Here is a 12,765-nt window from a genome sequence, read left to right as displayed (position 1 = left end):
TCCAGGTTCTGCTCAGCACTCACCTCCTTGCAGACATCTCCTGAGACCGGCCCATCTGAAATCTATCACACGTTCCATCATTCTCTATATCCCTACTCTGCTTTTTCTTTTTAAATTCAAAGCAGTTGTTATTTACATATTGTCTTTCGTGTCATATTAGAATGAATATCATTTCCATGGAGTTCTGTGTACTGTCAGATCTCCAAAACCTGCCGCATAGTAGTTGCTCAATAAACACTTGTTGAATGAATGAATGAAGTCACTGGTGGTGAGGAAACGATCCTGAGGCTCACAACCTTTCTCAGTAAATATGACCAGTGCCTCTCATCTTCCACAGTCCTCTCCTCCAATCCAATACTACCAGCGACAGATCTTTTTGATGCTTACTTTATGCACCAAGCATTGACCAGGCACTCTATGTGTATCAACTCATTTAATTCTAACAATAAACCCTATGAGGTGGGTATGGTTATAGCCCCCATTTTACAGAGGGAGAAACTGAGGCATAGAGAAGTTATGCAAATTGCTCAGGACTGTGATTCAAACCAAGGCAGCTTGACTCCAGGGTCCACACACTTAACTATTTTTCTCTATAGCCACTTGTAGTGTGGTCAGCCATGTCTACGAAATTTACATTCTTTTTCTTTCCTTACCCACGTGAATTTTGGGAGCAGTCAGGGGGTCACAATGCTGCCTTCACAAACATAAAAAGCAAAAGTCCAGTTAGAGGAAAGAAAGGGTCAAGTCAGAGGCTTCACAGCTGTGAGGACAGAGTCACGAAGTGCAGGTGGGAGATGGGAGACTAGTGGCTTAATACTCAGGTGAGTACACAGGTGGTGAGGACAGAAGAGAAGGATGAGAGGACACAGAGCCAAGGACTGGATGGGAGATAGCCGTGGGTGGACAAACGCATGCTGAGCTATGTGACCACAGGAGGCAAGGTAGGGAAAAGTAGCAATTTCAAACCATTAAAAAAAAAAAAACTCACTGAATAATAATAAATATGAGTGAACAGTGATCCAGGTGGTCCTATAGAAGCACAAGGTACAGGTAAGTCACCTGTGTAGAGTCTTAATAATTAGAGAGCTGGGGACAGTGCCTACTTGCGTGAAAAAGAGGACCGCTTGTTTCCCGCAGCAGACATATGGACCTCAGGAGCGGAAATGCTGCCCGTGCTGCTTGAGGAGCTGAAGTCGGCTTCACTGCCTGAAAAACAACAGGGGAGAGAGAAGCTTGAAGGAATCGAAACCTGAGAACGCGCTGGCCAGTTCCCCGCAGTGGGCAGCACGCCTGCCTCCCAAGGTTCCTGGCTCCCTGCGTTTGCACACTCTTACTCAGCAAGTGGCAGGGTTCCAGAGCTTCCAGGCTTTCAGTGTTTTCCTCAAAGCAGAGAAGAGAAGGCACAAGCACAAGGGCATCGTTTCACACACATGGCTCAGAAGCACAGTAAAGCTGCTGTCATAAAGGTGCCAGTGTTCCAGCTGGCTATCGCCAGTGCACCAAGAAATGCCCACCTCTCTGTGTGTCTGGCTTACATTCAACATCTGCGTTTTGGCCCAAACTTAAAGCAAAAGGAAAAGCATACTTATCAGTCCGAAAGTAGTTTTTCTGAGAGAGTTTATTTCTGGGCTTTTGTCGTCAGCTAGGCACGCCGGAATCTGGCACGTTAGTTCCAGAGACGGTCGACGAAGTATAAGCAGGCCAGAAACAACGCCCAGGCTCCAGATAACTGCTTGAACTGGCACTATCTGATAACTGACTTTCTCGGACTGCAGGCTTCGGTTTTTCTATTATGATCAGAGCCTTAGCAAAAAGCAGCAATTCAGCATTTCCAATCATAATGAAAAAAGTTTACGGTGACTGCAATGGGGCTTGTGAATTATATGGAAATTCGTGATTTAGTTTGATGTGGAATTGAGGAAGGACTGTTTACAAGTTTACAAAGATCATATTAAAGTTTGAGTAGATTAGAGTTGAGTGTATAGTTTTAATAGAAACAAGCTGTGTGGTGGAATAACTAATAAAAATTCATTCTAACTACAACAACAACAAAAAAACGTAATTCTGAAATAGCAATAATAGAAATATCCTCCTGAATTCCCTGGAGAAGCAAGCAAGGAGAATGGAAGAGGCAAGACAGAACAATGGGAAGGAGGAAAAAAAGTTTGTTTTTTTTTTTAAAGTGATGAAATTCTACTTGCGTTTGGAAAATAAATCTGGATATGTGATTTTATTTGAGCTGAGAAAAAATATGAATAACCTAAATCCCTAAGTTTATAACAAGCAGTGAGTAATGATAATACACCTACTTACTGAGTGCCTGGTGGCTTAGTGGTTAAGAGTTCGGCTGCTAACCAAAAGGTCAGGAGTTTGAATCCACCAGGCATTCCTTGGAAACTCTATAGGGCAGTTCTATAGGGTCACTATGGGTCAGAATCGATTCGACGGCAATAGGTTTGGTTTTAGGTTACTGAGTGCCTATTATAACCTAAGAACTGTACTAGATGTACTAAATACACTATCCTTTGTATCATTTTATCTCAAAATCTTTGTTAAGCATTAATCTCACTATTCTACTTCTGAGGAAAATGAAGCTGATTTGTCCAAGGCTTATAAGTGATGAGCCCCATCCAGGGCCAAATTCCCATGCTACTTCTATGACATCAGGCTGTGTGACCTCAGGAAGAAGGCAGTGGGAAGAAGCAGGGAACAGGAAAGGTACTGAACAAATGATATGCTACCATCATCCTAACAGGCCAAGGTGAGCCACAGGTAGAAACTGTCGCCAGACAATTCAGTTGGATTCCTCTGACTGAAGAATTTTATTAAATTTCCAAGAGGGGAAAGGTAGCCAATTGTAAGGCTGAGAGGGAAAAATCCCTTCCCTGGTTTCTAGAACTTCAGGGACACCTCTCACAAAGTCCAACTCTTCTGGGAAAGAGATCAAGAATGACCCCTTAGTAAGGATTACAGCAGTGACTTTTAGCTCACAGTAGAATTCTGGGAATATTAAGGTGGCAATTTATTAGGATTGAGACCAGCTGTTCTGTCTAGATTTTAGACTTTGTATAATGACATAACAAGCTCCTAGAAGCTCCGTGAGTAATACATTGGCTAAACTGTGATATTTTACACTCTCGAGGCTTCATGGTATGTAGTGCTATCTAACAACATGCTTTTCCTAGGAGTAGAACTCAGCCAGGTTTGTCCACTAGTAAATGATCAAGTTGGTTATTAAATGATAAAGGTGGACAATTTTCAAAAATAGATCCTGTGGGTACAGACAGGTTTAAGATATTTTCTACTGTAAAATTATTACTCTGAAATACCCAGTTTCCATTCTACACAAAAAACCATCAACTATAATTTCTCTGCACACAAAAAAATTCTAGAACAGGAACAGACAATTGCTCAAAAGCCATTGTTACTTCATGATGCCTTTGATCTGTGGTAATTATGTACTCTGAACGAAAGGGACAAGTTTGTTCTACATTTTATTTCTACTGGAATTAAATATGGTCATGTATTTGCAAGGTCTAAGGTCACCTCATTCCAGTACTTTCCTACCTTATCTTCTCCATATCTGAAAGAAATCAGAAGAATCGTTCAGGTGACCCAGCAGCCACATCCTGCACTATTTTAGTAATGTTGCTGTTGTTAGGTGCTGCTGAGTCAGTTTTGACTCATAGCAACCCCATGGCAGAGAACTGCCCCATAGGGTTTCCTAGGCTGTAATCTTTATGGCAGCAGGTCGCCAGGTCTTTCTCCTGCAGAGGCACAGGGTGGGTTCGAACCACCAACCTTTTGATTAGCAGCCGAGTGCTCAATCGTTGCACCACCAAGGCTCCTTCCTAATTTTAGTAATATGATAGTAAAAAAATGTATAAAAAAAAAACACTTGGTGCTGTCGAGTCAACTCCAACTCATAGCAACCCAATAGGACGTAGTAGAATTGTACCATAGGGTTTTCAAGGAGTGGCTAGTGGATTCGAACTGCTGACCTTTTGGTTAGCAGCCTCGGCTCCTAACCACTGTGCCACCAGGACTCAAAGACAAAAAAATGTATATACTACTCTATTTCAGTTTATGATTTTAAAAAACATATTTCCAGTTTGATCAATTCCCTCCTTTTTAAGTACAGATAAAGCCTATTTTAATACATCATCTGATGTACTCTCCCCATTCACTAAGCAAAATAACTAAAAGGAAGACTGGAGACCTGAAAACCCTCCATTTATCCATTAGTTGGCAACAAGACACAAAGAAGCAGAGGCACTCTTATTTACTTCCCTTCAGGAGTATATGCAGTAGGATACCGTGGGTGCTGTAGTTCAATGCTTCTTAGGTTACTAAAATCATAAAAAAAACTAGACATGTTGCCCTTGAGTCAATTCTACCTCATAGCGACCCTATAGGACAAGTAGAACTGGCCCATAGGGTTTCCAAGGAGCAGCTGGTGAATTCGAACTGCCAACCTTTTGGTTAACAGCCAAGCTCTTAACCACTTCACCATGAGGGCTCCAAAATTATACACAATCTAAAAACTCAGACTCTGAGTCAGGGAAGCTGGATAAATGGAAACAGAACAACCAAAATGGAAATAATGAAAATGCTAATATATAGTGAAGAATGTAACCAATGTCAATGGACAATATGTACAGAAATTGTTAAATAAGAACCTAATTTCCTGTGTAAACATTCACCAAAAACACAATAAAATATATATATATATTTTTTAAAAAGCTATGTTTGTTGGTCTCCAGAAGTTCTGGTGGTTTTCTGTTTGGTAAATACCTTCTGCTGGACTCTCGAGAGATAGTGTTACTTTTATTCATAATGTTAGGGTAATAAGCATTTTGTGCATGTTACGTTAAGCCCAAGGAATTAAAGAAGGAATAAAAAGTGGAAACAAAAAGAATATCTGCAAAAACTGATAGACTTATTTGTTCAAAACACTGCTTGGAATCTGGTCTCTTAGGATGCTATGATTTCTGTTTTTTTTCGGGACACTGTGAAGTCCTCATCCATGAAAACATCACAAAGCTCTGCCTGGATTCTCAGGAGTCTGAGAGCAGAGCAATCCTGCAGCCTGTGGAGCTCAATTAAGCCATTCTAACTTTTTTTTTTTTTAACTCCCTGGTTTAAGTAACCCCAAACCCCCCTTTATCCTTTGTCACTGCAAAGCTATCAAAGTCATTCAAATGGACCACCTATAACCTCATTTCAAGGATAAGTAGCAAATTAAAAAAAGAGAAAAAAAATCCTTTCACTCCTTTCTTCCCACTCCCCATATGGAGATCTTTTATTTAAACGTCTCTTTTTTAGTGAGAAGAAAAGCCATTTTCACTGAAGCCAGGCAAAGCTACTAAGGGGCAGCCGGAGTAGGGAACACACATGTAACCATAGAAGACCCTATTAGAAGAAGTTACTCTAAAGTGCATTCAGTAGAATCGACTCTTAGCTGTCAAAAGTTTGGGGGTCTAAACTAGGGATCTCAGAAGTGCCCTTCACAGAAGCCTAAAGAGGGTTTTTGTTTTAGTTTTTGCGAAGTACTTTCCTGAATCCCCTATAGGTGTTTATCCTGGGAAGGGTAGATTTGATCGAAAGATCAATAAATTTATTGAAGATATATATACAGGTCTTGTTGCTTCCCAGAACAGAAGCCTTCCTAAAAAACTGTAGCTATCATTTCCATGTATATTATAGTTTCGGAAAGGATTTCTCTTCATTCTGATTGATATCCAGTTAACAGAGCTGCCATATACTTAAAAACATATAGGTAAACACTTGAAAGCAAAAAAGAACTTCAAATTTGAAGTATTTCGAAGTGAATAATTTTCTGTCGATAAATTCAAGTACATAAAAATAAAATTGCTTATGGGAAAATAACAGTGAAAATCAAAGACAAATAAACTCAAAGAAAAATATTCATAACATGATAGAAAAGAGCTAATTTCCTTCATTTACCAAAAGTTCATACAAATTAAAAAAAAAAAAATGTGGAAGGACATGAATAAGCAAATCCCAGAAGAGAAAGAAAAACAAATGGCCAACATACCTGAAAAAGCCTCACAATCTCATTTATAACATTAAAAATGTAAATGAAAACAGTTAAGTTTTTTTTTTTTTTTTTCACCAATCGAGATTGGCAGAAAATAAGTATGGTAATACTGGTTCTGGTAAGGGTGACCGAGTTAGTCAGGGTGTGAATTGGTGCAACGACCATGAAAAAGAAAATGGTACTGCTGGGAATTTACCCTGGAAATAAGTGTCCAAAAAGACAACCAAATTGTCCATCAACAGAGTACTGGGTAAATCGAGTGGTACAACACTAATCTGCAATCAAGAACAGGAGTAACGTGTAAAGATCTCAAAGACCTGTATTAGACAAAAAAAAAAAAGATGCAGAATAGTGAGTACACGCATGTTTGTGTTTGTGTAAATAAATCTTTACATAATATATAAGTTGCTATATGCGGACGACATTTTTCTTAAGTATAAAAAAGGATCTGTTAATAGTGGTTTCCCTTGGGAATGGAGAGAGGGGACAGAAAGATTCTTGTTTTCATTTTCTATCTTTCTGAGCCATTTGGCTGTTCTAACCATGTGCATAACACTCTTGTTATAAATATACAAATAGAGGTGCAGTACAATTACTGACAATTTTTTTCTTTAAAAAATTTAAATTTGTTTTTAAGGAAAATCATTTTATAAGCAAGGTAATCACACCATATAATGTAGTATTTAAGAGGGCGTTGGAGTCAGATCGCCTGGGGCTGAATCTTGGTATTTCTACTCAATCTCTGTGGGGCTTTGAGCAAGTTATTTACATTCTCTCTGCCACAGTTTCCTTATCTGTAAAACGGGGATGATAGTTTTGACAAGGGATTGTGGAGCTGAGGTGAAACATCCAAAGAAAGCAGAACAGTGCCTGACAAACAGTAAACCAAAAAAAAAAAAAAAAAACCCTAAATCCTTTGCTGTTGAGTAGATTCCGGCTCATACCAAACCTAAACCAAAACCAGTGCTGTCAAGTTGGTTCCGACTCATAGCGACCCTATAGGACAGGGTAAAACTGCCCCAGAGAGTTTCCAAGGAGCGCCTGGCAGATTCAAACTACCAACCCTTATGGTTAGCAGCTGTAGCGCTTAACCGCTATGCCACCAGGTTTTCCTGACTCATAGCACCTTATAAATATCAGCTATTACTGTTATTTCTAGTTGGAACTATGGGTACAGTGGCTTGAGGGCCAAAAGAAGATTTTACAAACAATCTTACACCTTTCCCATGAAAATCCCACGATAGGAAATGCCTTTTCCTGCTCAAGTCCTAGGTTTTTAAAATCATTCTTTGAAAAAGGTAATTTCCACCTCGCCATTCTCAGTGGAGAGCATGTTTCTACTTATTGTTGAGTGTGTGTGTACACAACAGGGTATGCCTGAAGATCCATGAGCCTAAAATGAACCACCCAGCCCCCTACCCTGGAATTCCAGAAAGCTCTAGAGCAGCTCTGGGCTGGAACCCTGCCTCCAGAAAACCCCAAGGAAAAGGTGTACAACAGCTCTCATCTTACCAGATGTCAGACCCTGAGTTGGGTGGCTCTGAAGGCCTAAGAAAAGGAGAGAGACGGCGTTGTAGAAGAGGCCCTAAGAGGGCCGAGAGGGTCAAGGGCAAACTCCATCTAGTTCTCTCCTTTATCTAGGGTTGGCTCAGCTACCTGTCCTTGGCAGAAATACAAGCAATTCATCTGCCGACCAAAATTAGTGAATGAAAGAAATGATAAAGCAGAAGAGTGTGAAGGAAGTTCAAGAAAGTGAGAAGTGAAAGATTTGGGCTAAGGAAAAAAATACTATTAATGGACCCAGGATACATCTAGCATCCTGCTGCCCTCCTTGGAAAAATTAAGACCGTGCATTGCCCAACCTTATTAGAGATCCCGGAGGGAGAAGAGGAACTCTGGCACTGCCAATTCTTGCTGTGTGGCTTTGCGAATGACCACTCAACCTCCCTGGGCCTGCTCTCTTCATCAGTAAAAAGACGTACGTGGTCCTGTTAAGTCAGTAAAGTCGGCCAAGAGAAAAACGCTAGAGAAAAAGCTCAGTCAATACACCTGAGGCCCATTAGATGCCTCTGGGATATTGCAGTGTTACTGCCATGCACTTCTCAGCATAACCAGAAGGAGGCGCCTGTCCACAAATTCACACACCAACATCATCTCCACAAAAAAAAAATCATCTCCACAAAGAAGGCGCTAAAGCCTGGCTGGCTCGACAACTCGGTAGTGTGTGGCCTTGGCAAAGTTTTTTTTTTTTTTTTTTTTAACAACTCTAAGCCTTAGTTTCCTCATTTATATATTTAAAAAATGGTTAATTTATTGTTTATTTAACAGAAATTTATTGAGTGCCTGCCATGTGTCAAACTCTATTCTAGTGCAAGGATAAAATTCATTCCTACCTCAGAGGGTTGTTGTGAAAATGAAACAATTTCATGCATGGAAAGTGCTTGACATGCTAATAAATATCATTCTTATAATTGTTATTAATAATGCAATGATTCCTAAACTTTACAGTGCAAGAGGATCCCCTGGGAAGCTTAATAATAGTGCAGATTCTGGGTCTTACTCAGAACTTCCAGCTCAAGATGTCTGGGTTGGAGGTAACAATTACCAGAAATAATTGTGCTGCAGGTGGTCTGTGGACCACGTTGTGAGGAAGAGATCTCTAACATTAAAGAGTACTTGGACTTTCTCTCCAGCTTCTGTCAAACAGCAAGGGCTTTCTCCAGTAGGAAGCAGAGGGTGAGTGAGCAGACACTAAGGTGGAAAGGCCAGTAAGAGGTGGAGAAGTTAATTCACAGGAAAGGCACACAAAAGAGTTTAGCTTTTAGAGTGACCTGCACCTTCACAGCTCTCCAGGGACACTTTCCTGGATAAATCCATTTTCAAGGAATTGAAATAGGGTCATGGACTATGCATCAGGCACAGGTTGTTCAAAGCTGGGCCGGTTCTAGCCAAAACTTCATGTGCTTAAATGTTGGTTGGCAAACCCATTAGGATACTTAGCAGTTGACCCTGGTTTCGAGTCCTAGCAGCCTGCGCTCTTAACCATTTTGCCACCAGGGCTCCAATCCTATTTTAATAGAGGAAAGACCAACCAGTACGTGGTGGGAGGTACCCAACACCATTCAACAGAGAGAAACACCTTACAATCTGGCATAGTCTTCGTTTGCATTATTTCATCAGCTCTAACCTGCTGCCTTTCGTGTGGCTGGTGTGTCCATTTGAGACATGCTGGATGGCACCACAGGAGCCACACGGGAATCATCTACCACACTGAATCGGCACTGGGTGTGAGCCCCTTGGCAGGTGCGCTCAAAGGGCAGCCATTTCATCCCCTCCCTCCTCACTGAATGGTTATGGAAAGGGACACATCCATTGCGGCACCAACGCCATCCTACCTGATTACCTTGGGGGCCTGGCAATAACAAAGCAAATCCTCCCTGAAGTTTTCCAGATTCTTCCATGTTTCTTCCTTTTTTTTTTTCTACATGTACAATTCAGTGACATTGATCACATTCTTCGAATCGTGCAACCATTCTCACCCTCCTTTTCTGAGTTGTTTCTCCCTCATTAACATAAACTCACTGCTCCCTAAGGTGCCTATCTAACCTTTCAAGTTGCTGTTGTCAGTTTGGTCCTATGTAGATAGTCCTTAAAAGAGCCTAATTTTCAAGGCAGACCCTTTTTTACTAGGTTAAGCTAAAACTCATGCTCCTTAGTTTTTTCTCCTGGTCATAGTTAGTGAACGGAATTTCTGCCCCTTTAAAAAAGCTAGCTGGAAAGCCTGCTGCTGCTATTTCAGGAGAAGTGTTTATCCAGCATTTACCACAATGAGGTGCCTGTCCTCGGCATAGAAAGCCTAAATCAGGGAAAGGCAGCAGTAAAGGGAGGGGCGCAGAGAAAAGGCATCATCGTGAGAAGAAGGGATGGGAGAAAATAGGGACTCAGATGCCACAAACACAAAAATGTCAGAGCTTAGTTTTACGTCTGTGACTTTAGGTCTGGAATACAAGAGGGCAGGAAATGATGGTTTTTGGAGAGTCACCTAAATTTCCACTCTTCTCAGTGCAGTGGTGCTCTCTGCATGCAGTCCCAGACCGTGAATGGAACAGAAACACCCACACGATAGGAAAGAGATGACATAACTTACAACTCGCTGCTGAGGCATCCACCAGGGATGCCTAAAACAACATGTTTTTACCTCAGTTCTGTAGTTCACCATAGTTTTTAAATTGACTCTAAGATGTAACAACTGCCTCCTCTCATCCTTGTCATCAACACGTGACAACTTCTAGCGCTCATCCCTGTTACCTGTACTCACAGCACTGGGAGCTTCACAGTCCCCACTGAAGTTGTATCTCACACCTGGCTCACTCCCCCCAAAACTGTCTCAGCAGCACTGACCTTCACCTTCACTCCATTTAAACGCTCCACAAGCAGAATTACATCACTGAAACTTGTCAGCACTTGGCCATACTCCAGCCCAGTATCTTGACATCTTGTCGCCCTGGTCCATTAATTATTTCATCTCTCTTTCTCTCTTGCATTTTCGGTCTCCATTAAATTGGTTCTCAGTACTTTTATGAGGTAATATGGTTTTTTTTATAGTTTAGTAGCCTCTGTTACTAGCTCTGTGACCTTGGGAAACATGTTTAACCTCTCTGTGTCTCACTTTCTTCACCTATGGAAGGGGAATAATCATAGTACCTATCTCACAGACTCATTGTGAAGATGAGATAAACTAACATATGTAAACAATGTAACATAGTTGCTGGCACTCAGTAAGCATTTCAAAATACGGCTATTATTTTTATTTTACTTTTTATAATCACCTGTCCTGAACCACATCTGGGTTCCAACACATGTAAGGCCAAAATCAGGAAGGAGAACTTGGGGCAGGGACTAGGGGTGAGGGGAGGCTGACGTGTGAGATGTGAGTAGAAAAACAGGATTCAAAACAAGCACAAAAATAAGATAAAAAGATGGTTCTGGCAAAGGGTGGTAAAGATTCCTCCCTTTCCTTTAGATCATAAATCAGTAAGTAAATCATTAGACCTTGGCTCTGTGGACTGAACTTTCCAATTTCATAAGAAGCCCTAAAGCATATTAAGCAATACCCGTTGCCATTGAGTTGATTCTGACTCATAGCGACCCTATAGAACTGCCCCAAAGAGTTTCCTAGGAGTGTCTGGTAGATTCGAACTGCTGATCTTTTGGTTAGCAGCTGTAGCTCTTAACCACTGTGCCACCAAGGTTTCTGTTAAGCAATAGGAAGCTAATTACTGAAGCTTTTCGTAGGTCTATGGATCACAACACTCTGTGGGAGATGGCATCTCCACAAGGGTGAGGTTTCATTAGCTCATGCTTGTTTGCCCCACAGCTCTTTGCGCAGGTCAGGTTGAAACCCTGATCCTGCCTTCAGAAAGAGGCAAGTATCTTGGGAGGGGTATAAATTAAGTGCTAAAGAGGTCAACATAGGGAAATACTACTTCCTGCTGGGAGAACTGACATCATGGAGGAGGTGCATGGAACTGTCTAGCTTTGGAAACTATTTATGACTATTCAAGACTGTGGCACACAAAGCTGTTGAGGCAGGCATGCCAGATGAAGGAAATAGCACATGGAGAGAAGAGCCCTAAAGGAAGAAGAGCCACTGGAAGAAATGAGGTGATGTGGGGTGAAGAATTTCACTTTACCCAAAGAAGTTGGTCTTTGTCCTGCATTCTGGAGAGATAACCTCTAAAACCTTAGAATTTCCCAGTAATTGAAGTGTCTTTGCTGAGGCCTCCAGACACACCTAAGGGGTTATGCTAATGAGGTGACTCAGGTGGGGGCTGGCTAGGTGAGAAAAATCACCTAGTGATAGCAGCTGACCTCAGAGAAGGTGAGCTGATTCAATCAATCCTGACTATGTAATGAGGCTCCAATAAGAGCTCTGGTTATGGAAGCTCCACGGGCTTCCTGGTTGGTGAAAGATGTAGATGCACATGGGAGGGTAGTGTGTCCCTTTTTGGGACATGGAACCTCCACATCGGGAACTCTCCCAGACTTCGCCCTGTGTGTCTCTTCATTTGTATCTTTTGCTGAAATAAAATTAACAGTAAGTATATAGCACTTTCTGTGAGTTCTGTGAGTCATTCTAGTGAATTGTTGAACCTGAGAGAATATAGTGGGAGCAAGCAGATCAAAAGTGAGGGGGAGCCCTGGGGACCCCTGAGCTTAAGGATGGGATCCAGAAGGGTAGAGGCAATCCCCAAATTTGCAGCCAGCAGGTCAGAAGTGAGAGTGTCATGGGAACTTCAAGTTTGCAGCCAGCGTCTGAGGTCTTGGGGAGAATTGGCAGTCTGGAGGACTGTGTCCTTCATTTTGTGAGGTATGACCTAACTCCCAGTGGTGTACAGCTGGTGTCAGAAGTGCAACAGGTTGAGAGTGAATTGATTTGAATGATCCACACAATTTCGTGTTAGAGAAGGCAGAAGTGGTGATTTGAACAGGCAGTAAAGGCAACTTGGAGGCAGGCTAGTTTAAAATCTTTTGAAGACACAGGCCTCAATGTTTGTAAACGGTGAAGTGAAGAGTTCCTCATACTTGACCTAAAGGTCTTCATTTCCTAAAATTTCTGCCTTTGCTTCTCTGATAAAATGTGTAAACATTCCCTTTCTCAGAGAGGTTGCTATCAAAGAAAAGGAAGCACGTGTTTTCCCTAC

At 41.6% G+C, this 12,765-nt stretch overlaps 1 protein-coding gene across 3 annotated transcripts in view; it reads right to left on the bottom strand.

Moving 5' to 3' along the window:
- SYBU (syntabulin) overlaps positions 1–12,765 on the bottom strand; it is a 125,743-nt gene that overhangs the window by 13,191 nt on the left and 99,787 nt on the right. For 2 of the 3 annotated variants that reach the window (XM_049853973.1, XM_049853974.1), the window contains exon 5: positions 1,104–1,206. In XM_049853973.1, coding sequence (XP_049709930.1) covers positions 1,104–1,206 — 103 coding nt within the window. Of the gene's footprint in view, positions 1–1,103; positions 1,207–1,585; positions 1,772–12,765 lie in introns of those variants that run through there. The other variant, XM_049853975.1, reaches the window with a different exon arrangement.

This window comes from Elephas maximus, chromosome 15 (genome assembly GCF_024166365.1).
Source record: "Elephas maximus indicus isolate mEleMax1 chromosome 15, mEleMax1 primary haplotype, whole genome shotgun sequence".
NCBI classification, from domain to species: Eukaryota; Metazoa; Chordata; class Mammalia; order Proboscidea; family Elephantidae; genus Elephas; species Elephas maximus.
The sequence above is the reverse complement of the archived record's forward strand: the minus strand, read 5'-3'. Positions and strand labels throughout refer to the sequence as shown.